The sequence below is a fragment of the Mobula hypostoma genome, chromosome 15, assembly GCF_963921235.1.
Source record: "Mobula hypostoma chromosome 15, sMobHyp1.1, whole genome shotgun sequence".
NCBI lineage: Eukaryota > Metazoa > Chordata > Chondrichthyes > Myliobatiformes > Myliobatidae > Mobula > Mobula hypostoma.
Window position 1 is genome coordinate 74,570,557 of NC_086111.1, and position 27,169 is coordinate 74,597,725.

General features: G+C 47.4%; 1 protein-coding gene across 1 annotated transcript in view; it reads right to left on the bottom strand.

The window, feature by feature from the left end:
• The window catches only part of aldh1l1 (aldehyde dehydrogenase 1 family, member L1), a 71,265-nt gene extending 45,766 nt beyond the window's left edge, over positions 1-25,499 (bottom strand). Inside the window, exons 1-10 of the mRNA XM_063068276.1 lie at positions 25,347-25,499; positions 21,993-22,143; positions 17,065-17,299; positions 14,899-15,064; positions 14,522-14,623; positions 12,346-12,435; positions 10,166-10,300; positions 9,886-10,011; positions 6,900-6,991; positions 3,580-3,727 (exon numbers count right to left, since the gene is read on the bottom strand). Of these exons, the coding sequence (XP_062924346.1) occupies positions 3,580-3,727; positions 6,900-6,991; positions 9,886-10,011; positions 10,166-10,300; positions 12,346-12,435; positions 14,522-14,623; positions 14,899-15,064; positions 17,065-17,299; positions 21,993-22,119 (1,221 nt within the window). The 5' untranslated portion in view covers positions 22,120-22,143; positions 25,347-25,499. The remainder of the gene's footprint in view (positions 1-3,579; positions 3,728-6,899; positions 6,992-9,885; positions 10,012-10,165; positions 10,301-12,345; positions 12,436-14,521; positions 14,624-14,898; positions 15,065-17,064; positions 17,300-21,992; positions 22,144-25,346) is intronic.
• Between the last annotated feature and the right edge of the window lie 1,670 nt (positions 25,500-27,169).

Here is a 27,169-nt window from a genome sequence, read left to right on the forward strand (position 1 = left end):
TCTACACTTCTCACTGCCTCGATAAACCAGCCTCCCCTCCATCGTCTACACTTCTCACTGCCTTGATAAACCAGCCTCCCCTCCATCGTCTACACTTCTCACTGCCTTGGTAAACCAGCCTCCCCTCCATCGTCTACACTTCTCACTGCCTTGGTAAACCAGCCTCCCCTCCATCGTCTACACTTCTCACTGCCTCGGGAAACCAGCCTCCCCTCCATCGTCTACACTTCTCACTGCCTCGGTAAACCAGCCTCCCCTCCATCGTCTACACTTCTCACTGCCTCGATAAACCAGCCTCCCCTCCATCGTCTACACTTCTCACTGCCTTGATAAACCAGCCTCCCCTCCATCGTCTACACTTCTCACTGCCTTGGTAAACCAGCCTCCCCTCCATCGTCTACACTTCTCACTGCCTTGATAAACCAGCCTCCCCTCCATCGTCTACACTTCTCACTGCCTTGGTAAACCAGCCTCCCCTCCATCGTCTACACTTCTCACTGCCTTGGTAAACCAGCCTCCCCTCCATCGTCTACACTTCTCACTGCCTCCCCTCCATCGTCTACACTTCTCACTGCCTTGGTAAACCAGCCTCCCCTCCATCGTCTACACTTCTCACTGCCTTGGTAAACCAGCTGGCATCATCAAAGACCCCACCCACCCCCGACTTTCTCTCTTCTTTCTCCTCTCATCATACATTATAACCCTTTAGGACATCGTTAAGGAGGGATTTTTTTTTATCCAAGGGGTGGTAAATCTGTGGAATTTATTGCCACAGGTGGCTGTGGAGGCCATTGGGTATATTTAAAGTGAAGGTTGATAGGTTCTTGATTAGTCGGGGTGTGAAAGGCTATGAGAAGAAGACAGGAGAATATGCTTGAGAAGGATAATGAATCAGCCATGATGGAATGATGGAGCAGACTCGATGGGCTGAATGGCCTAATTCTGTTCTTATGGTCTTATCAGCAAATATGATTGCGTGAGATTTAAATTGGAGAATGAAGCCCCGTGTGGCAAGACCAGGACAACCCTCCTCCACGGGCATAAAGTGACCAGACCACTCACCTCACCCAAAGGGCAGGACATCTCCAACAAGAACCCACCACATCTCTTTGTTCTGCAGCTACCATCCACCATCCAAAACTTCTTTGGCAGCACCTCTGAAATCTGCAGTCTCCAACTCAACAAGGACAAGGGCATCAGAGGGCTGGTCAGTACCCCCACCCACAGGTCCTCCTCTAAGGTGTACACACTTGGAAAGACTCAGTGGCCATTTTATTAGGTCCACCTGTACACCTGCTCGTTAATGGAAATATCTAATCAGCCAATCATGTGGCAGCAACTCAATGCATAGAAGCATGTAGACATGGTCAAGAGATTCAGATGTTGTTCAAACCAAACATCAGAATGGGGAAGAAATGTGATCTAAGTGACTTTAACTGTGCAATGATTGTTGGCGCCAGACGGGGTGGTTTCAGTATCTCAGAAACTGCTGATCTCCTGAGATCTTCACACACAATAATCTTTAGAAGCTGACAGTGACTCAAATAACCATGGGTCACAACAGTGGGATGCAGAAGAGCATGTCTGAATGTGCCACACATCGCACTTTGAAGGAGATGGTTTACAGAAGCACAAGGCCATGGATGTACATTCAGTGGCTATTTCATTAGGTACCTGAGGTAGCGAGGGTATATCACCATTTAATTGTCTTTGGGTTGAAACCCTGAGACCTCTGCACCAGGGCTGTGGGGCCAGAGGGGCTGCAGCAGTCCAAGGGGGTGACTCACCCCCACGTTCTCAAGGACAGGAACAAGTGCTAGTCACTGTCGTTGCCCACATCACAGAGACAGACAGGAGAAGCTAGGGGCAGGGAACTCAGCGGGAGACAGCAGACAAGCACCTGTGACCTCATGTTCCTGGGTGTGAGGGCCTGCCTTCCCCAAAACCAGGAGACACCACAAAGGCATGAGTTCATCCAGTGACCCCTTTAATATAAGAACTGGAGTGGACCAGGCCACTCGGCCCTTCCTGTTTCCTCTCCCCATTCATCAAAGCAGACCTTCCACCTCGGCTCTGCTGTCCAGCACGACCCTCGTCCTTTCATCAGGATGAAGTGTCTCGTCCGGAATTGTCGACTGTTTATTCCCCTCCATAGATGCTGCCTGACCTGCTGAGTTCCTCCAGCACTTTGTGCGTGTTACTCTGGATTTCCAGCGTCTGCAGGATCTCTTGTTTTTATGATTTGCTGCCCTCCCCACACCCCTCACTTCACTTTGTGCCCAGAAATCTGTCTTAACTAAACTCAGAGATTCCACATCCCTCTGGGGTAGAGAGTTCCAGTGACTTGCCACCCTTTGAATGAAAACAGTTCTCACTATCTCTGTACTAAACGGTTGACCTGTTATTCTCAGACTGTGCCCCTGGTCCTCGACCACTTCCCCCCCAGACAGGGGAAAGACCTCCTTCAGTTGCAACTCTGAGGCCGTGGATAATTCAGAATGTTTCAATGATATGTCCTAGTCTCCTACCCCAGCAGACCTTGTCTGATGCACTGGGTACTGAAGAGTGAGGGGGTATTGAAGAGTGATGGGGTGATGAAGAGTGAGGGTGTATTGAAGAGTGAGGGAGTATTGAAGAGTGATGGGGTAATGAAGAGTGATGTGGTAATGAAGAGTGATGGGGTAATGAAGAGTGATGGGGTGATGAAGAATGAGGGTGTATTGAAGAGTGAGGGGGTATTGAAGAGTGATGGGGTAATGAAGAGTGAGGGGTATTGAAGAGTGATGGGGTAATGAAGAGTGATGGGGTACTGAAGAGTGATGGGATAATGAAGAGTGAGGGGGTACTGAAGAGTGAGGGGGTATTGAAGAGTGAGGGGGTATTGAAGAGTGAGGAGGTATTGAAGAGTGTGGGGGTAATGCATTAAGACTGGGTGGGATATTGACAGGAGTGGTGATCAAGGGTAAGTTGGATTGGGTTGGGATCATTTCTGTATATAGAACAATCTATGATTCAAAAGTGCTCACAAATCATTTTCTGGTTTGGCACAGGCGGGGCAGGGTGATCAGAAGGAACCTTTTATTGCTCGAGAAATAGATTGAGGAGATTTGATAGAGCTATGTAAAATTATGAGGGGTATAGATAGGGTAAGTTCAAGCAAGCTTTGCCTTTGAGATTTGGTAAGACTAGAGGTCATAGGTAAAGGGTGGAAGGTAAAACGTTTAATGGGAAACTCTTCACTCAGGGTGGTGAGAGTGTGGAATGAGCTGCCAGTGGAAGTGGTAGATGCGATTTTGATTGCAACATTTAAGAGAGGTTCGGATATGTACATGGATGGGAGGGCTGTGTCAACCAGTGGTCCAGACGCAGGTGAATGGAATGACACAGAATGATAGCTTGTCACAGGCTAGATGGGCTGAAGGTCTTGCAACTGTGTTGTAGTGCCCTCTGGCTCCAAGGTCTTTCCTTGGCACTGCCAACTTATCATCTTAAGCTATTTCTATTTTACGTGTTTTTTGGGCCATTGATGAGTTGGACATGGAAACTGTTTCCCGACATATTAATGGAAACTCCACGTACATAGTCTATCACCATCTCCTCTTCCTCATCCTCGCCCCGGAACTTTCTCACGATCATCTGCATGAAGTCCTCGAAGGTTGTGGCCATGTAGACATCTTCGTTCTGCAGTTGAAGACCATTGCATTTCAGCCTGATTTCTTCCACCAGCCTACAGCAACACGGAGACTCAGTTAGAAGCAGTCAGGTTCTGACCACACCAGGGTTATTGACAGGTGGACAAGATATGCTGGTGTTGGAAACATACTGATACTTGTGGCTATAACCAGCACATCCTCAGACAGTGTTGGATGTTGAGGCCAATGACACATTCACTGCACGTGAAATCTTGCCTAAGAAATCCTTTGAAGAGATAACAAGCAGGAGATTCAAAGGAGAATGGGTGGATGTTGTGTACTTAGATTTTCAGAAGGAGAATATCTGAGAGGGTTCAGAGGTGGTTCACGAGAATGAATGAAAGGGTTATTATGAGCGGAGATTGAAGGCTCTGGCCCTGTACCTGCTAGAATTCAGCAGAATAGGGAGGCGGAATTTCATTGAAACCTATCGAATGTTGAAAGGCCTAGATAGATGTGGAGAGGATATTTCCTTTGGTGCAGGAGTCTAGAACCAGAGACGTCCATTCAGAACAGAGATAGGGAAGAATTTCTTTAGTCAGGGGGTGATGAACCTATGGAATTCGATGCCCCAGGGAGATGGATCTATGGAATTTGTTACCAGGCAGTTGTGGAGGCCACATCACTGGGTGTATTTCAGATGGAAGTTGATAGGTTCTTCATTAGTCAGGGTGTGAAAGGTTACGGGGAGAAGGCGGGAGAATGGGGTTGAGAGGGAAATGGATCAGTCACGGAGGAATGGTGGAGCAGACCTGATGGAATGGCAGTGTGTTGGTTCGTGCAATCAGCCTACGATGCCAGCCAACACTGATTGCAATTCAATCCCCAACACTTTCTGTAAGGAGTTTGTGATCGTGTGTGGTTTCCTTCGAGTCCTCCGGCTTCCTTCCACCAGTCCAAAGATGTATGGTTAGCAAGGATTAGTAAGTTGTGGGCATGCTTTGTTGGTGCTGGAAGTGTGATGCGACCCTGTCGTCTGCCCCCCGCACACCTTCAGACATTGGACGCAAGCAATACATTCTACTCTACGCTTCGCGAGCTGGATGTACACGTGACAAGTAAAGCAAATCCTTATCACTATCGTTGAATTTGATCTGATTTGCCCTCATAAACATTTCTTCCTTGTTTACAGACACAGTGTAAAGTTCAGTATTAACACAAGAGATTTCAGCTTCCTAAACCTGTATCACATCTTTACTGCAGGAAGAACTTTCACAGCAACCTTGCCCCTGTGAAGGTGCAGTGGACTCATCAGATTATAATTAACAAGTTAATGCAAGAATCTGACGAATGATTCATTGAAAAACAAATCAAAGGACAAAGGGTAATGTTTATCATTCCTGGTAGAAGTGTTGCACGAAGTTTACAGACCTTCAGGGTAACATCAAACACAGCGAGCCAGAGCCACAGCAGAGAGAACGGTCCAGGTTAATCTACGTCAATGACCTTTCTCTACCTCTGTCACTCCATCACTTGTCGTCTGACCTGCCGAGTGATTCCAGATCCTCTGTGCTCTGTCTCACTTTCCCAGCAGACAATGTGTTTTGCTTTGGGTACAGTGACTCGGAGGGTTGGCGTATCAGTGCCGGGAGTCTCTGTATCTGTGCTCACTCCTGATTCTCTTCAAATATTGGTGATTTTGTGACAACATCTCAAAATATACAGTGTAATATGTTGTGTACATCAAATCAAACCAGGGAGGATTGTGCTGGGCAGCCCGCAAGTATCCCCATGCTTCTGGCACCAACTGAGTTTGCCCACAACTCGCTAACCCTAACTCGCACGCCTTTGGACTGTGGGAGGAACCTGGAGGAAACCCACGCGGTCATGGGGAGAACGTACAAACTCCTCACAGACAGTGGCGGGTAATGAATTGTGAAGTGTTGCACCAACCACTACATGGTCGTTCTGTCACGGTAAAGCCAGTGTAACTGAGGTCAGTGGGAGCTTACTGTGCAGCAAGTGAGTTCGAGGACCGCGAGGTAACGGTGCAGTTCTGTAAAACCCTGGTTAGTCCACACTTACAATGCTTCATTCTGGCCATCTTCATGTTCTTCTCCCTCTCCAAGGAGGCTGCCACATACCTTGGGGGGTTTATTAGTGGAATGAAGTGCTTTCCCCACAAGCTGGTGCTGGGTCTATCCTCATCTGGTACAGAAGAGGCCTGCCTGCTCATTAACACATGTAGGCCATTCTGCCCATTGGATTCGTGCCTGCTTCCATGGAGTAATCCATCAGGCCCGTACCCCCTCCTCATCTCTCTGTAGCCCTCCAATTTATTCTCTGACTAATGTCCGGAGGCACACTGTAGGATGTATCCTGACTGGCTCCATCATGGCCTGACATGGCAGTTCTCATTCACAGAAATACAAGAGGCTGCAGAAGGTCATGGACTCAGTCCGGGGGGCTATCATGGACTCAGGCCTCCCCACCTCTGTCTCAAGCAGTCAAGATGTATCATCATGGATGACTATTGGTGACCTAGTACAGTGTGAAGGACTCCACCCCACAATGCACATTACTGTCTGCCTGCAATGCACTGTTTCTGTAACTGTAACACTCTATTCTGCATTCTGTCATCGCTTTACCTTGCACTGGGATCTGAACCAGCTGAGAAAATGGGCTGAAAATGACAGGGTGGAACTTAATGCAGACAAGAGTGAGGTGTTCTGCGAGGCGATCTCGTCTCTCTGCTGAACTGAGGCAGTGGCCTGCAAGTAACCGGCTTCTGAATCATCTGCGGTGATGGCTGACTGGGCACTTTCTGTAGTGAACTGCATTTCTGAGTGCTATCTGCTTAGTTAACGTTCGCACGGTTTTATCCCTCTGCACATTTCATGGGTTCTATTGGGTTTCTTTGTTTTGTGGCTCCCTGTGAGGACATGAATCTCAAGGGAGCATAAAAAATGTCCTTTGATAATAAATTTACATTGAACTTTCAAAACTCTCATGGTCACAGGAAGAATATGCAAACTCCACACAGACAGTGCTGAGGGTTGGGATCAAACGGGGGACTCTGGAGTTATGTAGTAATGGTTCTACCCTCTGCACCAGCTCCTAGATACATCACAATCCACCCTGATCACACAAACAAACAAAACAAAATCCTAATAAAAAGATTTCTGATCAGTTTTGCTTTTCCATAACTGTGACTCGCAGGGGTTCTAAATATGAAGGGGTTCCCGTGAACGATGGCGGAAGCGTTACCTGACCACATCCATCGACGCAGCTCCAGATTTGAAGAAATCAGTCGTTTCCACGATTTCTGCCACATTGGAGAGTATGCCTTTCCAAACAGCCTGGAAGCAAGGACATACGGAACAACGTTAAACATGGTGAGGAAAGGTAGGACACAGCATCAGAGGGGTTCCACCAGACCATGACACCCTCCAAAGTACACAACGAAGGGTCTCGGCCTGAAACGTCGACTGCGCCTCTTCCTAGAGATGCTGCCTGGCCTGCTGCGTTCACCAGCAACTTTGATGTGTGTCGACTGTAAGGGTTTTTTTTTACCTTGAAACTTCCAAAGTCACACTCCTGGGGTCAGACACAGAGTGAGGCTCCCTCCACACTGTCCCATCACACACTCCTGGTGTCAGACACAGAGTGAGGCTCCCTCCACACTGTCCCATCGCACACTCCTGGGGTCAGACACAGAGTGAGGCTCCCAACATGTCGAGGAACCAACTAGAGAGCAGGCTATTCTGGACTGGGTTTTGAGCAATGAGGAAGGGTTAATTAGCGATCTTGTCGTGAGAGGCCCCTTGGGTAAGAGTGACCATAATATGGTGGAATTCTTCATTAATATGGAGAGTGACATAGTTAATTCAGAAACAAAGGTTCTGAACTTAAAGAAGGGGAACTTTGAAGGTATGAGACGTGAATTAGCTAAGATAGACTGGCAAATGACACTTAAAGGATTGACGGTGGATATGCAATGGCAAGCATTTATAGGTTGCATGGATGAACTACAACAATTGTTCATCCCAGTTTGGCAAAAGAATAAATCAAGGAAGGTAGTGCACCCGTGGCTGACAAGAGAAATTAGGGATAGTATCAATTCTAAAGAAGTAGCATACAAATTAGCCAGAGAAAGTGGCTCACCTGAGGACTGGGAGGAATTCAGAGTTCAGCAGAGGAGGACAAAGGGCTTAATTAGGAAGGGGAAAAAAGATTATGAGAGAAAACTGGCAGAGAACATAAAAACGGACTGTAAAAGCTTTTATAGATATGTAAAAAGGAAAAGACTGGTAAAGACAAATGTAGGTCCCCAGCAGACAGAAACAGGTGAATTGATTATGGGGAGCAAGGACATGGCAGACCAATTGAATAATTACTTTGGTTCTGTCTTCACTAAGGAGGACATAAATAATCTTCCAGAAATAGTAAGGGACAGAGGGTCCAGTGAGATGGAGGAACTGAGTGAAATACATGTTAGTAGGGAAGTGGTGTTAGGTAAATTGAAGGGATTGAAGGCAGATAAATCCCCAGGGCCAGATGGTCTGCATCCTAGAGTGCTTAAGGAAGTAGCCCAAGAAATAGTGGATGCATTAGTGATAATTTTTCAAAACTCGTTAGATTCTGGACTAGTTCCTGAGGATTGGAGGGTGGCTAATGTAACCCCAATTTTTAAAAAAGGAGGGAGAGAGAAACCGGGGAATTATAGACCGGTTAGCCTAACGTCGGTGGTGGGGAAACTGCTGGAGTCAGTTATCAAGGATGTGATAACAGCACATTTGGAAAGCAGAGAAATGATCGGACAAAGTCAGCATGGATTTGTGAAAGGAAAATCATGTCTGACGAATCTCATAGAATTTTTTGAGGATGTAACTAGTAGAGTGGATAGGGGAGAACCAGTGGGTGTGGTATATTTGGATTTTCAAAAGGCTTTTGACAAGGTCCCACACAGGAGATTAGTGTGCAAACTTAAAGCACACGGTATTGGGGATAAGGTATTGGTGTGGGTGGAGAATTGGTTAGCAGACAGGAAGCAAAGAGTGGGAATAAACGGGACCTTTTCAGAATGGCAGGCGGTGACTAGTGGGGTACCGCAAGGCTCAGTGCTGGGACCCCAGTTGTTTACAATATATATTAATGACTTGGATGAGGGAATTAAATGCAGCATCTCCAAGTTTGCGGATGACACGAAGCTTGGCGGCAGTGTTAGCAGTGAGGAGGATGCTAAGAGGATGCAGGGTGACTTGGATAGGTTGGGTGAGTGGGCAAACTCATGGCAGATGCAATTTAATGGGGATAAATGTGAAGTTATCCACTTTGGTGGCAAAAATAGGAAAACAGATTATTATCTGAATGGTGGCCGATTAGGAAAAGGGGAGGTGCAACGAGACCTGGGTGTCATTATACACCAGTCATTGAAAGTGGGCATGCAGGTACAGCAGGCGGTGAAAAAGGCGAATGGTATGCTGGCATTTATAGCGAGAGGATTCGAGTACAGGAGCAGGGAGGTACTACTGCAGTTGTACAAGGCCTTGGTGAGACCACACCTGGAGTATTGTGTGCAGTTTTGGTCCCCTAATCTGAGGAAAGACATCTTTGCCATAGAGGGAGTACAAAGAAGGTTCACTAGATTGATTCCTGGGATGGCAGGACTTTCATATGAAGAAAGACTGGATGAACTGGGCTTGTACTCGTTGGAATTTAGAAGATTGAGGGGGGATCTGATTGAAACGTATAAGATCCTAAAGGGATTGGACAGGCTAGATGCAGGAAGATTGTTCCCGATGTTGGGGAAGTCCAGAACGAGGGGTCACAGTTTGAGGATAGAGGGGAAGCCTTTTAGGACCGAGATTAGGAAAAACTTCTTCACACACAGAGTGGTGAATCTGTGGAATTCTCTGCCACAGCAAACTGTTGAGGCCAGTTTATTGGCTATGTTTAAGAGGGAGTTAGATATGGCCCTTGTGGCTACAGGGGTCAGGGGGTATGGAGGGAAGGCTGGGGCGGGGTTCTGAGTTGGATGATCAGCCATGATCATAATAAATGGCGGTGCAGGCTCGAAGGGCCGAATGGCCTACTCCTGCACCTATTTTCTTTGTTTTCTATGTTTCTAATTACGCTATCGTGTCCTGCCCAGGAAACAGGAACAGTGGTCCAGCATATTAGACTGCACGGACACACTACCATGCCAAATTCCTGACTGTACTGTGTCACTCTGAGCTTTTGAATCACTTACTCGAATTTCCTCTTTGATCTTCTTCTCTTCTTCAGTTAACTCCAGCGAGGAGCTCTCAGTGGAGGAGAAGTACTTTGAGGCTGGAATCATCTTCCCATCTTCAAACTGGAGGTTTTTCACCAACAGCTGAAAAACAACCAAAATCTCTGAGCAGCTAACCAGATACTGGGATGAAACAGCGGGTGATCTCTGGCAAACACTTTGATGAGTTCTGGCCTTCCCTGCAGGACCCCCTCACCCCCGCTAGATGCTAGAGTTTTCCAACGCAAAGGCTCATTACCATTTTCCCGTCATTGCCAAAGAGGACCAGTCCATTCCTGGCCACGACAGCGGGCCTATGAGCTCCAGGGATCTCCAGAGTCTGCCCCTGGGGAGGTGCACTGTCGAGGAGCGTTGAGCCAAAAAACGTCAGCTTCTGGAACAGAGGGAAGGAACAACTCATCACGTTGCTCTGAGCAGCCACAGGAAAGAAAACAGGTCTTTAGCACATACCCCACCCCACCCATCCGTTCAGATCATGGCAGACACAACCCAGACCATCACAGAAAGCAGCCGTCCCTCCACGGCCTTTGTCCACATTTCTAGCTGCCTCGGTAAAACAGTCGGCAGAATCATCCACCCCAGACATTCTCCCTTCTCTTCCTTCGGACAGAAGACAGAAACCTGAGAACGGGTAACCTCAGACTCAAGTATAGCATCTGCCCCGCAGTTAGAAGACTTTTGAATAGACTTCTTGTGTGATAACGTAAAAACCTCACCGAGGCCCTCACTCTTGTCTGCCTGCACTGCACTTTCGATGTATTCTGCGCTCTGTGACTGCGTTTCCCTCCGCACTACCCCGTGAGGAATGATCGGTATGGGTGACAGGCAAAATAATGCCCCTTCAATCTTTCCATAAGTCTATGCCCCCCAGGTTCCGTCTCACCTACCCTGGGGAAAAGGCTGTAACCAGCCAGCTTAACTATGTCCCTCCTGATCTTATACCCTTCATAAACTCGACTCTGATCTTATACCCGGATAAACTCGACGCTGATCTTACACCCGGATAAACTCGACGCTGATCTTATACCCTTAATAAACTCGACTCTGATCTTATACCCGGATAAACTCGGCCCTGATCTCACGCCCGGATGAACTCGGCCCTGATCTCACGCCCGGATGAACTCGGCCCTGATCTCACGCCCGGATGAACTCGGCTGTGATCTTACACCCTTGATAAGCTCGACTCTGTGACAAAGATTGGGAGAGTTTGATATCAGGGGAATCAGAATCCGAATCAGGTTTAATATCACCAGCAGATGAAATTTGTTGTTTTTGGGAGCAGTACATTGCAATCGTTCGTTCGTTATGAGCTGTGTTGTATAACATGGGCGATCACGGTCTTTCCACGATCGGGATTGTTCTTCGTTTTTTTTTCTCCAGAAGTGGTTTGCCATTGCCTCCTTCTGGGCAGTGTCTTTATGAGATGGGTGACCCCAGTCATTATCAATACTCTTCAGAGATTGTCGGCCTGGCGTCAGTGATCACATAACCAGGACTTGTGATCTGCACCAGCTGCTCATACGACCATCCACCACCTGCTCCCACGGCTTCATGTGACCCTGATCGGGGGGCTAAGCAGGTGCTACACCTCGCCCAAGGGTGACCTGAAGACTAGCGGAGGGAAAGAGTGCCTCACACCTCCTTTGGTAGAGACGTATCTCCACCCCGCCATCCCACATTGCAATACATGGTATAAGCTATAAATTTTAATTAAATAACTCGAGCAAAAAGAGACAATAAATAGTGAGGTACTGAGGTAGATCTTGAGAGCTATGGGGTTAGTGTGGGAAGGTGGGAAAGGGACCTGACCTGCTGTGATCTTATTGAATGGCGAAGAAAGCTCCAATTTGGATTCAGTTATCACCTGTACATTGGACCATACAGTGAACTGCGTCGCTTGCGTTAACGGCCAACACACCCAAGGAAGTGCTGGGGGCAGCCGGCAAGTGTGGCCACACATTCTGACGCCAACCTGACATACCCACAGTGCTCAAAAGAACCACACAGAACACAGCAAAACGGAAGCTCAACGTAAATCTATTATTAAAGTACGTATATGTCACCTTATACCACCCTGAGATTCATTTTCTCACAGGTATTCATAATAGAACAAAGAAATACAATACAATCAATGAAAATTTACACATAAAGACTAACAAGCAACCAATGTGCAAAAGAAGACAAACTTTGTAAATACAAAAAAAAAGATAGACAGATAGATGCACAGATTGGGAGATGGACAGACGAGGAGACAGACAGACAGCCAGATAGATAGATAGAGAGATGGATAGATAGGCAGACACAGACATATAGACAGATAGATAGATAGACAGACAAATAGACAGAGATAGATAGATATGTAGACAGACAGACAGATAGATAAATAGGTAGACTTATGACTCCGTACCATGTACTTACCTGCCCATTCACCTCAGACCAGGCTCCTGGGACCTTGTCATTACCCCGGATCCAGTTGTGAATGGCCTCAGCTGGTTGGTCCCAGTTGACCTACGAACAGAGAAATGGGTGAGCCCTCTGTTCTCTGGGCCGCCGGTCACCATCGCTGGCTGTCTCCACACCGAGGCTGACCCACGTCCACGGTGGCGTGACCCGTGTGCTGACCATAACACCTGCCCACTGCTACGCCCCACCATCAAAACTGTGAACTACGCTTTCTGATCCTTCCGTCTCTCCACCACACACATAACAGCAGTCTTTCTCCCAGAGTGGAGATGGCTAATACAAGGGGCGTCATTTTAAGGTGATTGGAGAAAGTATAGGGGGTTTACACAGAGAGTGGGGGGTGTGTAGAATGCCGTGCCAGGGGTGGTGGGAGAGGCAGATACATCAGGGAAATTTAAGAGACTCTTAGATAGGCACATGGACAATAGAAAAATAGAGGGCTTTATGGAAGGGAAGGGATAGATTGATCTTAGGGTAGGTTTAAAAAGTCAGCACAACATTGTGTGCTGAAAGACTAACAGTACTGTTTTGTACTGTTTCATGCTCAGTGACCACTTTATTAGGAACCTCTGGCCACTGAGTGTGTGTCCGTGGTCTTCTGCTGCAGTAGCTCATCCACTTCAAGGTTTGACGTGTTGTGCATTCAGAGATGCTCTCCTACACACCACCGTTGTAACATGTGGTTATTTGAGTTACTGTCGCCTTCCTGTCAGTTTGAACCAGTCTGACCATTCTCCTCTGACCTCTCTCATTAACAAGGCATTTTCACCCACAGAACTGCCACTCACTGGATTTTCGTTTTGTGTTTTGTGCCATTCTCTGTAAACTCTAGAAACTGTTGTGTGTGAAAATCCCAGGAGATCAGCCGTTTCTGACATACTCAAACCATTCTGATATTTAGCCTGAACAACAACTGAACCTCCTGACCATATCTGCGTGCTTTTACACATTGAGTTTCTGCCACATGATCAGCTGATGAGATATTTGCATTAACGAGGTGTACAGGTGTATCTAATGAAGTGTTGATTGACTGTATGTTCACTATTCTATACCCTGCCAGCACAGGTATCTGTGTATGGGGATCCTTTGTGATTCAATGTCTACTTTTAATCTAATCATGTCCTCGGGACGGTTGCTGCATTACTGACCTTGACCTTTAATGGATCTCACATTGTCAGGCAAAATTAATCCTCAAATCTTCATGGTTCATTTCCACCCTGTGTTACTGACGGTCACTCAATAACCCTCTTCCCCAGACCTCTGGTGTCACAGAGTACAGAGAGAGGCCATTTGGCAATACTAGTCCAAGTTGACCAAGATCTAATCCCATTGGCCCAGATCCCTCTAAACTTCTCCTATCTGTGTACCTGCCCAAATATTTCTTAAATGGTACAATTTTACCTGTTTCAATTACTTCCCCTAACAGCCTATTCCATATACTGACCTCCCTCAGATTCCGAATAAATCTCTCCCCTCTCACCTTCAACTCTGTCTTTTAGACATTGACCCCCCTCCCCAGACCTGGAGAAACAGACCGTGTACACTCGTCCTGTCCAAGCCCCTCATGATCTCCCCTCGGGTGCCACAGTAGTGCAGCGGTTAGTGCAATGCAACGCCATCTCGGAGTGCTGGAGCTGAGAGTTCAATCCCATCATCCTCTGTGCATTCTTCCCATGTGGTAAGTGACGGTCACGCAGTAACCCCCTTCACCCACGCCACGTATTGGCTGATTGGGAGTTACAGTCTGGATCGGTCTCGACCAGAGGGCACTGCAGAGGAGGAGGGTCTCATTAAAACCTAACGAATATTGAAAGGATGTGGAGAGGATGGTGGGGGGATGTAGGACCAGAATTGAGGGGCGTCCATTTAGACCAGAGCTGAGGAGAAATTTCTTTAGCCAGAGGGTGGTGAATCTGTGGAATTCATTGCCACAGACGGCTGTGGAGGCCAAGTCATTGGGTATATTTAAAGTGGAGTTTGATAGGTTCTGATTAATCAGGGCATCAAAGGCTAGGGGGAGAAGGCAGGGGAATGGGGTTGAGAGGGATAATAAATTAGCCATGATGGAATGACGGAGCAGGCTCGATGGGCCGAATGGCCCTATTTTGCTTCTGTGTCTCATGGATGGTACCTTTGCGTTTTCCTTCTTCTGAATGCCCTCATAAGTGGCTCCATCTTCAGGCTGTTTGATCCTTGGTGCTTTCCCTGCTGCGATGAGCTCCACTGATTCAACCTGGCAACAGGCAAAATAGAAAAGCCACTGACTGACAGAAAATACAGGGCAGGATAGTGTCATCTGGCCCCAGAAACGTACCTCACTGTTCCATGTGACAATGGCCATTCCCTCCATCCTCTCCTTCTACGTCTCTTTTCTGCTCCCTCCCTTCCATCCTCTCCCTCTTTCCCTCCCCTCCCTTCCTCTTCCCATATGTCTTTCTCTCCCTCTCCACTTTATGAGCTCTCTCTCTCTCTCTCTCTCCCCTACTAGGTACCTTGGACAGTACGCACCATGGCTTTTACCCCCTCGGGGAAGAGGAATCGCTTGTACAAGGTGTTGATGGTGTCATCAGGGAACACTTCGCACTCTCTCTTCATGAGAATTGGGCCTGTGTCCAGTCCGTCATCTGCCCAGAAGATACTGAACCCTCCTTTCTTGTCTCCATGAATAAGTGTCCTGGGAAAACAGGGAGTCAGTGAGAGACCAACTAGAGCTGTCCTTGCTGAGCCCAAGGTCCTTGGCCCCACCCTCAGTGAGGAACGGGTCAGAAGGGCCTTCAGCTGAAAAGATGACCCTGTTTCTTTCTTTCTCTCTCTCTCTCTCTCTCTCTCTCTCCACAGATGTGGCCTGACCCACTGAGTATTTCCTACATTTTCTGACTTTATTTCAGATTGTCAGCATCTGCAACACAGTAACTGAATGAAAATCGGTGAAGTATTTGTTGGATACACAATTTCTCCTTCCTTCATAAGTTGTGCAATTTGAATTGCCAGCATTTATTGCACATCCCTAATTCCCTGTGAACTGAGGATTTGGTTAAAAGACGTTTACACTGAATGGCTTTCACATAGATGAAAGTTGTCCATACATGCATGTTAGCATAGTGATTGGTGTGACGGTTTCCAGTGTCTGTGTTCGGGGTTCAATTCCCGCTTCTGTCTGTAAGGAGTTTGTATGTTCTCCCTGTGACCCTGTGGGGTTTATCCGGGTGCTCTGGTTTCCTCCCACAGTCCAAAGCCGTCCGGGTTTGTAGGTTAATTGGTAGTCAGTAATTTGGCATGTTAGTGTGGCCATGCAGTCTAGCATGGTGGACCACTGTTCCTGTTTCCTGGAGGTGCCACTGAAGTGTAGTTGTGTGTGTGTGTGTGTGTGTGTGTGTGTGTGTGTGTGTGTGTGTGTGTATGACTGAGTGTGTGAGTGCGTGTGTGCACGTGCTGGTTGTGTGTGTCTGTATGTGAGTCAGTGAGTGTGTAAGTGAATGAGTGTGTGAGTGAGTGATTGTGTCAGTGAGTGATTGTGTGTGTGTGAGTGTGAGTGAGTGTGTGTGGGTGATTGTGTGTGTGAGTGTGTGTGACTGTGTGAGTGAGTGAGTGAGTGTGTGCTTGTGCTGGTTGTGTGTGCGTGTATGTGAGTCAGTAAGTGTGTAAGTGAGTGATTGTGTGTGAGTGAGAGTGTGTGAGTGAGAGTGTGTGAGTGAGAGTGAGTGTGTGTGACTGTGTGAGTGAGTAAATGAGTGTGTGTTTGAGTGTGTATGTGTGAGTGTGTGAGTGAGTATGTGACTATGTATGTGCATGTGCTGGTTGTGTGTGCATGTATGTGAGCCAGTGAGTGTGTAAGTGAATGAGTGTGTGAGTGAGTGAGTGTGAGTGAGTGTGTGTGTGTGTGTGAGTGAGAGTGTGTGTGACTGTGTGAGTGAGTAAGTGAGTGTGTGTTTGAGTGTGTATGTGTGAGTGAGTATGTGACTATGTATGTGCATGTGCTGGTTGTGTGTGCATGTATGTGAGCCAGTGAGTGTGTAAGTGAGTGAGTGTGAGTGAGTGTGTGTGTATGTATGTGTGTGAGTGAGTGAATGAGTGAGTGAGTATATGTGTGAGTGTGTCAGAGCCACTTTGAGTGAGTGCAAATCACCATCTAAGAAGATTTGAGATGTGTTGCTTTGAAGCAGCCGTGCAGAGACAAAGACAGAAAATTGTTCGAACTTACAAACATGAATGAATCAGTCAAAGGAATGTCACTTTTTGCTCTCTTTTTGCACCATTTTTAATATATTTTTATTGTGATCTTCACCCAACGCAGCACCCACTGACTATCACCCACAAGCCAGCACCAACAGGCCAGCACCCACAGGCCAGTACCCATGACCATCGCCCACTGACCATTGCCCACTGATCATCACCCATGACCACCCCCCACTGACCATCACCCACTAGCCTTAACCCACTGACCATCGCCCACTAGCCTTAACCCACTGACCATCGCCCACTGACCATCACCCACTGACCATCGCCCACTAGCCTTAACCCACTGACCATCACCCATTGACCATCACCCACTAGCCTTAACCCACTGACCATCACCCATCGACCATCACCCACTGACCATCACCCACTAGCCTTAACCCACTGACCATCGCCCACTGACCACCACACAGAGAAGAGGGGCCAGCCCCCACTTACCAGTTGATGGCGGAAGCCCCCCTGTGCCGGGGCAGCAGGGATGGGTGGTAAATGATGGAGCCGTGCTTGGGGAAGTCGATGACTTCCATCGGGATGAACTGGGAGCAGAACGGCAGGACATTCAGCTCTGCTCCGAGGCTGGAGTACTCCTTCACCACCTCAGGGATGGCCGCCCCTTTCACCCTCCACCGAGGGTACTTGAAAACCCGCGTTCCATCCTTCGCACCCTCTGCAGCTGGTGAGAGAGATGGTGTCGCAGTCACTTGGAGCAGGAACACCCAGGAACACAGTCTGAGGCTGCCCAGCGAGGCAAAGAACAAACTCTACCCCCACCCTGCCCGTGTGCCGGAGAGACTCCAGGAAACCAACACCAGCCATCCAGCCCCTCCCTCCCCACCCCTCAGACAACCGCTCTCCGTCTCCCTCTGATGCCCACGCATTCCTGCTGCTCCCCTCCTCCTGCGGGAGTGATTCCAGCACCCCCCCCTCCTGCCTACCCATGCCAGAGGCTCCTCTTCAATTCCCAGTTAGGATTAGACTGGTTTAGATTGGACTCTCGTTAATTCCATTGTGTTTTTATTTGTAATTACCCTGAATGCCTGCGAGAAAATGAATCTCGGGGTTGTATGTGCTGACATATATGTACTTTGATAATAAATTTACTTTGAACTTTGAACTCATTCTGGAGTGGGAACTTCTCAACAAAACTCATTGAGGTGCAATACCATATAACCATATACCCTAAATGTCCCTTCACAACATTCCTTAAATGGCCCTTCCCGCTCTCCTTGCTCCATTGATAATTATCGAGGCTGTTCATATGTTCACACGTATTTACGTTTGATTATTGACGTTTGTGCACGTGACCGTTCTGCTAATTGTTGATTGCTCATGGCTGTTTGCACTATTGTCTTGTAAATCGTTGGTTGTTATTTGTGTGTCCCGTCATGGTATTGCCCTGTGTTTTATACTTGGCACTGAAATCTGGAATGTTTCACATACTGGCAATAAAGTGATTCTGATTCTGATTCTGAAAAGTATTCCACCCCATTAACCCTTTGCTGGTTTATTGGTTACCCCTCGGAGCCCCTGCCAGCTAGTCTCTTTGGTCACTTGACCTTCAGTTAGTTGTATGTCCTTTACCACTGTAACAAAAGGGTTTACTGAGTTTCTACTGAGGATTTTGGAACAGACACCCTAAAGCAGGAGCTTCCAGTTGTTTTTATGCCATGGAAGCCGAACTGTTAACTGAGGGGTCTCCGGAACCCAGGCTGGTAACCTTTACCTAAGGGGATTATTGGTCTGGGTTTCCTGGTTTATTGGTCACCCCTTGGATCCCCTGCCAGCTAGTCTCTTTGCTGTGTAACTTTTACCACTAACAAAAGGGTCATCCTGAGTTTGTACTGAGTGAGGCTTTTGGAACCGAGATCAAGGGTTTCTGCTTTTTGGGATATGTTACCATTGTAAGTACATCATTCTGTAAATTTACCTGACAACATCAGAATCAGGTTTATTATCACTGGCATAGAAACATAGAAAACCTACAGCACAATACAGGCCCTTCGGCCCACAAAGCTGTGCCAAACATGTCCTTACCTTAGAAATTACCCATAGCCCTCTATTTTTCTAAGCTCCATATACCTATCCAAAAGTCTCTTAAAAGACCATATCGTATCCGCCTCCACCATCGTCACTGGCAGCCCAGTCCACACACTCACCACTCTGTGCATAAAAAAACTTACCCCTGACATCTCCTCTGTACCTACTTCCCAGCACCTTAAACCTGTGCCCTCTCATGTTAGCCATTTCAGTCCTGGGAAAAAGCCTCTGACTATCCACATGATCAATGCCTCTCATCATCTTATACACCTCTATCAGGAAACCTCTCATCCTCCGTCGCTCCAAGAAGAAAAGGCCGAGTTCACTCAACCTATTCTCATAAGGCATGCTCCCCAATCCAGGCAACATCCTTGTAAATCTCCTCTGCACCCTCTCTATGGTTTCCACGTCCTTCCTGTAGTGAGGCGACCAGAACTGAACCAGAACACACGTGTCATGAAATTTGTTAATTTAGCAGCAGCAGCAGTTCAATGGAGTACATAATATAGAAGAAAAAACAGTAAATAAATAAGTAAATCAATTACAGTATATGTATATTGAATAGGTTCAAAATCGTGCAAAAACAGTAATATATATTTAAAAAGTGAGGGAGCATTCAAGGGTTCAATGTCCATTTAGAAATCTGATGGCAGAGGGGAAGAAGCTGTTCCTGAATCACTGAGTGTGTGACTTGGGGCTTCTGTTCCCACTATCTGATGGTGACAATGAGCGACTACAGCAATAGAAACTGTTGTTAATTGTCTTTTTTCTTGTCTTTGTGTTGAAGAAGCGTAAAACATAATGTCGGGAGAATGAGATTCCCTTGGATTCTCCAGGGCGCGTCCTCTCCTGGAGGTTCACAGTGTGAAAAAAGACTTTTAAATTTCTCAGGTACAGATTCCGTGTGATGCAGTTTCAGGCAGTCACTTTTGGGGCTCGCCTGGGGAGTTTACTCAGTCACGAGTAGCTTTTTTCTACCACGTTGGGTGAGGCTAGAACTTGAGGGTGAAAGGTGAAATATTTAAGGGGTATCTGAGGGGGACCTTTCGAAGGTGGTGAGAGTGTGGAACAAGCTGCCAGTGGAAGTGGTGAATGCAGGTTTGAATTGAACATTTAAGGGAGGTTTGGTTAAGTACGTGGATGAGAGGGGTAGGAGGACTGTGGTGCTGATGCAGATTTAATAGGTCAGCATGGACTAGATGGGCCGAAGTGCTTGTTTCTATGCTGTAGTATTCTCGGACTCTAAGAGGCACATTGGGCGAAAGAGCTGGGACAGGGACCTACAGTGGGTTGCACCAGAGAGCAGTGAGTCTTTCTGCCGAGGCTCTGGTTATCCACACAGGTAACTGGAGATCTCACGGTGGCTTTGGTGGCTGGGTGTGTTATTCTTGGTGGCCTGGCTTCCACTGACCTGTCCCACAATGCTACAACACTGATAAAAGACATCATTGGATAAGCTGATGTAGCCATGGGCACTAGCATGGGTCCCCGCTATGCCTGCCTGTCTATGTTCCAAGCCTACACTGGTATCTCTCCCCAGCTTTTCCTACACTACACTGACGTCAATTCCACTTCCAATTTCCATTCCGCTGTGATGAGGCCACACTCAGGTTGGAGGAGCAACCAAGCTGATGGCATGAACATCAATTTCTCAAACTTCTGGTAATGGCCCCCTGCCTTCTTCACCTTCCCCATTCCCAATTCCCTCTCTGACCTTATCGCCTCACCTGCCCATCACCTCCTTCTGGTGCTCCTCCCCCTTCCCTTTCTTCCATGGCCTTCTGTCCGCTCCTATCAGACTCCCCTATCTCTAGCCCTGTATCTCTTTCACCAATTAACTTCCCAGCTCTTTCCTTCACCCCCCTCCCAGTTTCACCTATCACTTTGTATTTCTTCTTCCCCTTCCCCCACCGTCTTGTTCCTCATATTTTTTCTCCAGTCCTGATGAAGGTTCTTGGCCTGAAACGTTGACTGCGCTCTTTTCCATAGATGCTGTTTGACCTGCTGAGTTCCTCCAGCATTTTGTATGTTGCGTTAAACTAATTAAATGAGTTATCAAGTGGTTAACTAATCTCTTCTGCCTACACAATATCATATCCCTCCATTTCCCTCACACCCATGTGCCTATCCAAATGTCTCTGTAAAGTCTGTAATGTGTTTGCTTCTACCACCACCCTCTGTGTAAAAAAAACTTGCCCCTCACATCTCCTTTGAAATGACCCTCTCTCACCATAAATGCTTGCCTTCTGGCATTAGATATTTCAACCCTGGGAAAAAGATACTGTCTGTAAACTCTGTCTGTACCTCCCATCATTATCGAAACATTTATCAGATGCTCACAGCCTCTGCCACTCCAGAGGAAATTTCGTTAGCTATAAAGTGCTTGGGTCATGCTGAGGGCTGGCACAGCCCAGAGGGATGCAGCTTCCACCATTCACTGGGGTAGGAATAGTGCAGACCCCTCCCAAGGCTGAAACTCCCACTGTAACCAACGCAAGAACCTTTGCCTTGTGTCTGAGCAAAATCTGAACCAAGTGACGACAGACAAAGTGCCAGTATCCTGCAGCAGCCAAAACTAGCCCCACCTCCTGGCCTTTGAACCTTGGCTCCATCACGGAGTAGTCGTTAGACAATCAAAACACTCTAGAATATTGAACAGTACGACGCAATACGGTCCTTCAGCCAACTGTGTTGTGCTGGGTTTCTAACTTATTCCAAGATCAGTCTCACTATCCCCACCCACATTGTTCATTCACACGTTATGTGTCGTATCGTATGACATTGGTGATCGTGGTCTTCCCATGAACATGATTGTTCTTGCCAAATTTCCCTGCAGAAGTGGTTTACTATTGCCTTCTTCTGGGAAGTGTCTTTACAAGATGGGTGGCCCCAGCCGTTATCAACACTAGTCAGAGACTGTCTGCCTGGTGTCAGTGGTTGCATAACCAGGACTTGTGATCTGCACCAGCTGCTCATACGACCATCCACCATCTGATCCCACGGCTTCATGTGACCCTGATCAGGGGCTAAGCAGGTGCTGCACCTTGCCCAAGGGTGACCTGCAGGCTAGCGGTGGGAAGGAGCACCTCACACCTCCTTTGGTAGAGACATGTCTCCACCCCGCCACCCATCCCTCCATTTTCCCATCATCTGCGAGTCTCTTAATTGTCCCGAATGTATCTGCCTCCAACACCCCACCCCAAACAACAAGAACACCGACCAACAATAAGTAACAGCAAGGAAATGTACCCTGACCCCTTTCCATCAAGTTGTTGACACCACCCTCCCCCTCCAGATCAGAAACCCTTTTCTTGGGACACTTCACTCACCAAGAGCATCCTCTTTCCCATCTTTGTCCGGGATTGTGAATATCCCCACGATCTCATGTCCTGCCTTTTTCAGTTCCTTGTACACCTCTTGGCCAAACAGGCTTTGTCCAATCACAGCAATCTTCATCCTCCTTCACCAATCAGCACGCTCCTGTTGAGGCCAGTGTGAACCAATCACCAAACGGTAAACACAACCACAGCATTCAGCAGCACCACCCCAGCAGCCCACACTCCCTCCCTCTCCCATCCTCCCAGACCTCTACAGTTCTGTTCGAAACTGGTGCTTGTGAGAATACAGGAGACAAGGAAGCCATTCGATAGGATCAGTAACACACTCAAAGTGCTGGAGGAATTCAGTAGGTCAGGCAGCATCTATGGAGAGGGATAAACAGTCAACATTTTGGGCTGAGACCCTTCATTGGGATTGGAAAGAAAGGGGAAGAATGCAGAATAAGAAAGTTGGGGAAGAGGAAGAAGGACAATCTGGCAGATGATAGGTGATGACGAAGGGTCTCAGCCTGAAACGTCGACTGCACCTCTTCCTAGAGATGCTGCCTGGCCTGCTGCGTTCACCAGCAACTTTGATGTGTGTTGCTTGAATTTCCAGCATCTGCAGAATTCCTGTTGTTTGAGATGATAGGTGAGCCCACTTTGTCACAATGGTTCTCTCAGGTGATGCTATGTCTTAGTTTGGAGAAAATCAGAAGTCGAACTTTTGATCCTCCATTTGACTTTGAGAAAAGGTGGGGTTCATTTGCCCGCTACTATCATCTGATTTGAGTTAATTAAATTGGTTTCCTTTTGATTCTTGTTTAAATGGATTTGAATTGGCGGATTGATGTTATTCGTCTATGGAAGCTTGTACGGCGTATAGCTCCAGGGTCGTGCTTCCAATGGGATTTTTTTGTGTTTTTTTTTTGTTTTAGTTAGAAGGGGTTCTTTTTTCCAAAAAAATAGTTTTAACATTTTATTTTTTCTTATTATTATTGATATATTGTTTAGTTTTGTTAATCAGTTATTCGGTAATTTAATTTCTCATTGTACATATTGACATGTTGACTTGATTACTTTAACGTATTTTTTTCTGTTGATCTTCAATAATAATTAATAAAAAAGATTTTAAAATGAAATAAAATGATAGGTGAGACCAGATAAGGAGGAAATTGAGGGAGGGAGGGGAGGTGAACATCGACTATTCCCCTCACAGATGCTGCCTGACCTTCTGATTCCTTCAGCCTCTGGAGTTCCCGCATCTTGTGTTTACAACAGGATCAATACCTCTTACCCTTCTCTTTAAATCCTCCCAGTGCTCGAGTTTCCCCACCCCGCCAGGCCAGAGAATTGCAGAGGTTCCCCACCCTCTACAGGAAGGAAAGCACGCAGAGGCGGCCTGCAAGCGTTGTCGAACATCCCAAGTCGGCATAGCATGTCTGCGGTGTTCAGCAGAACAACGCCAGCAATGACAACCACAGACGTTAAGTTGAACTTGTAGGAGAAGTTGGTGAGTAATTTGGAGGACTGTGTGCTGTTTTGATCACCTACCTACAGGAAAGATGTAAACAAGGTTGTAAGAGTACAGAGAAAATTTACAAGGATGTTGCCAGGTCTGGAAGACCTGTGTTATAAGGGAAGACTGAATGGGTTAGGACTGTATTCTTTAGAAGGTACATGGGAGCATTTCAGTTACTGTGTGGACGTGTACCCACTCAGCTTAAGAGGAACAATGACACCCACCTCTATCACTTCCACAAGAAGCTCATTCCACATGCTCAGCATCCAGAGTCTGGAGAAAGTTGCACCTTGGGTTCCTTTGAAATCTCTCCCTTTTCATTTTAAACCTGTGCCCTCTTTTTCTGATTCACCACCCGCAGGAAAAAGACTGCATATTCGCCCTACCTCAGCCCTCATGATTTTATACTCCCCTGTCAGATCACACTCCATTCTCCTACACTCTAATGGATAAAGTCCCAATCTGCTCAGTCTCTTCCCATTCCTCAGTCCCTCAGTTGTCAGCAACATCCTTGTAAATCTCCTCTGTACTCTTTCCAGCTCAATAGTATCTTTCCTACACAAGGTGACCAAACCAGAACACAATATTCCAAATGTGGCCTCACCAACATCTTGTGCAACCGCAACATCACACCCTAATTCCTGTACTCAGTGTTCTGAGGGGAATCTGTGGGTGGCGGTGTTCCCCTGTACCCACTGCCCTTAGTGGGATGGAAGTGGGGGGGAGTTGTTAGGGGCTGTCAGCACTGGGTGAGTAACTGAGGTGCGTTTTGTAGTCAGTCTGCACTGCAGGCACTGTGGAGGGAGGGAGTGTTTAGTGGGTGGGTGGGGTGACGATCGAGCAGGCTGCTTGGCCACAGATAAAAACTTTAAAGCACGCAGGCGCTAGAAACCGGCAATAAAAAAAACAGAAAACGACGTAAAACTCAGCAGGTCGTGCAGCATCTGCAGAGAGAGTTGAAGGCTGGGCGGTGCGGTGGGTAGGTCCGCTGTCTCACACCTGCAGAAACCCGACTTCCATCTCAGCCTCCGGCAATGTCATTGTGTAGACTTTGCCAATTGGCCTTGTGACCACATGGAATTCCCCTGGGGTGATACGATCCCAATGACATCTCCACCAATGACATCTGAGTCGTTGCTTAATTAGCTGCTGAAAATAGCACCCCCCCCCCGCCCCGTGTGTGGGTGAAGGTTACAACTTGAGTGAAGGATGGGATGACAGTATGGATCCGATGGGCAGAAGGGCCTGGTTTCTGCTGTACCTCTCTTTGTCCTGGAGCCTCTGTAGGATGGGTGTCCCATCACACACCCACTGTTGGCCAGGGGTATACAACACACAGTAAACCCCAGAGGAACTCAGCAGAACCGAGACCTAGAGCAGCCCTGGTGAAGGGTCTCGCCCGAAACGCCGACTATTTATCCATTTCCATAGATGCAGGGAGGACTCTCGGTGAAACTCTAACCCGGTTATAAATAGCGACACGACCTGAGCGTCGACCCAACGGAAACCAGTAGCCCGCAAAAAAATGTCCGTTAAAGCACGCCAAAGTAATAAACTTTCTGCAAACTTCTCGCGAGTGAGGAAGAGGGGATGTCCGGAACTGAATGAGGGTCGGGATAATTCACTCCAAACACGTAGCAAACGGAAGAGAGAGACAGATAGATAGAAGCAGAGACAGACAGACAGAAAGAGTGGGGGAGAGAGAAACCAGTGTGTGGTTTCAGTCCCAGGCTGAATGTTTGTTTACGGTACAGTCTCTCTCCCCCCTCCCCTAATTCCTTCCCTTTGCCCCAGCATTGCCCGAGGTGTTAGGGGAGAGAGGCGGGCGGGGAGCAGGCACTCACCGTCTCGGGCGCCCGGGCTGTGAGGCAGAGCTGCTGGAGAGTGCGAGGAGCGAGGAGGGAGGCGCTCGGCGGGCGGTTGGTTTTGGCATCGACCCAGGGTCGGGCGAGAGATTACCACACACCCTCCCAGCCTGACTGGGAAGGACACTGGAAACCCAGTCGTTATCACCGCACTCGGAAAAACCACGTCTCCCGCCGGGCCCGGCTCAGATTGGTGTTTCCAGCATGAAGTTTAGAAAAGTTTGAGAGGCCCCGAGGCGGGAGACAGGGTCCTCTACAAATTCAAAATCCGCTTAATTCTTATTTGTTGAAATTTTACAAGTTGAATCAAAAATCAAGTTCATTGTTTTTGTGACAGCAGTGCAATATATGATTACTATAGGTTAAAATAAGAATATATATAAAATAAGCAGTGTAAAACAAGAGCAGAATAGTGAGATCGCGTACATGGATTCATTCTGTCTGATGGCGGAAGGGGAGACACTGTTTATAAAACGTTGAGCGTATCTTCGGGTTTCCCCGACGGCGGTATTGCAATGAGCTGAGGGAACATCATTGATGGTGAGGTTCCTGATGATGGGTGCCACCTATCTGAGGGATCGCTTTTTGAAGATGGCCCCGATGCCAGTGCCCATGATGGATCTGGCTGAGTTTACAATTTTAAGAACATAAACATAGAACATAGAATAGTACAGCACAGTACAGTACAGGCTCTTCGGTCCACAATGTTGTGCCGACCCTCAAACCCTGCCTCCCATATGAGCCCCCACCTTAGATTCCTCCATATACCTGTCTAGTAGTCTCTTAAACTTCACTAGTGTATCTGCCTCCACCACTGACTCAGGCAGTGCATTCCACGCACCAACCACTCTCTGAGTAAAAAATCTTCCTCTAATATCCCCCTTGAACTTCCCACCCCTTACCTTAAAGCCATGTCCTCTTGTATTGAGCAGTGGTGCCCTGGGGAAGAGGCGCTGGCTATCCACTCTATCTATTCCTCTTAATATCTTGTACACCTCTATCATGTCTCCTCTCATCCTCCTTCTCTCCAAAGAGTAAAGCCCTAGCTCCCTTAATCTCTGACCATAATGCATACTGTCTAAACCAGGCAGCATCCTGGTAAATCTCCTCTGTACCCTTTCCAATGCTTCCACATCCTTCCTATAGTGAGGTGACCAGAACTGGACACAGTACTCCAAGTGTGGTCTAACCAGAGTTTTATATAGCTGCATCATTACTTCGCGACTCTTAAACTCTATCCCTTGACTTATGAAAGCTAACACCCCATAAGCTTTCTTAACTACCCTATCCACCTGTGAGGCAACTTTCAGGGATCTGTGGACATGTACCCCCAGATCCCTCTGCTCCTCCACACTACCAAGTATCTTGCAATTTACTTTTTACTCTGCCTTGGAGTTTGTCCTTCCAAGGTGTACCACCTCACACTTCTCCAGGTTGAACTCCATCTGCCACTTCTCAGCCCACTTCTGCATCCTATCAATGTCCCTCTGCAATCTTTGACAATCCTCTACACTATCTACAACACCACCACCACCATTTTCTGCAGCTTTTCCCCATCCTGAGCACTGGCCCCTCCATACCAGAGAGTAAGCAGTTACAATGCTCTCCATGGTACACCTGTAGACATTTGCTAGTATCTCTGGTGTCATACCAAAGCTCCTCGAACTCCTAGTGAAATATAGCCGCTGTCTTGCCTTCTTTGTAATTTCATCAATATTTTGGGGCCAGGATCGATCCTCAGGGATGTTGACATTTGTGAGCGTGAAATTGTTCACACTTTCTACTGCTGACCTACCTCACAG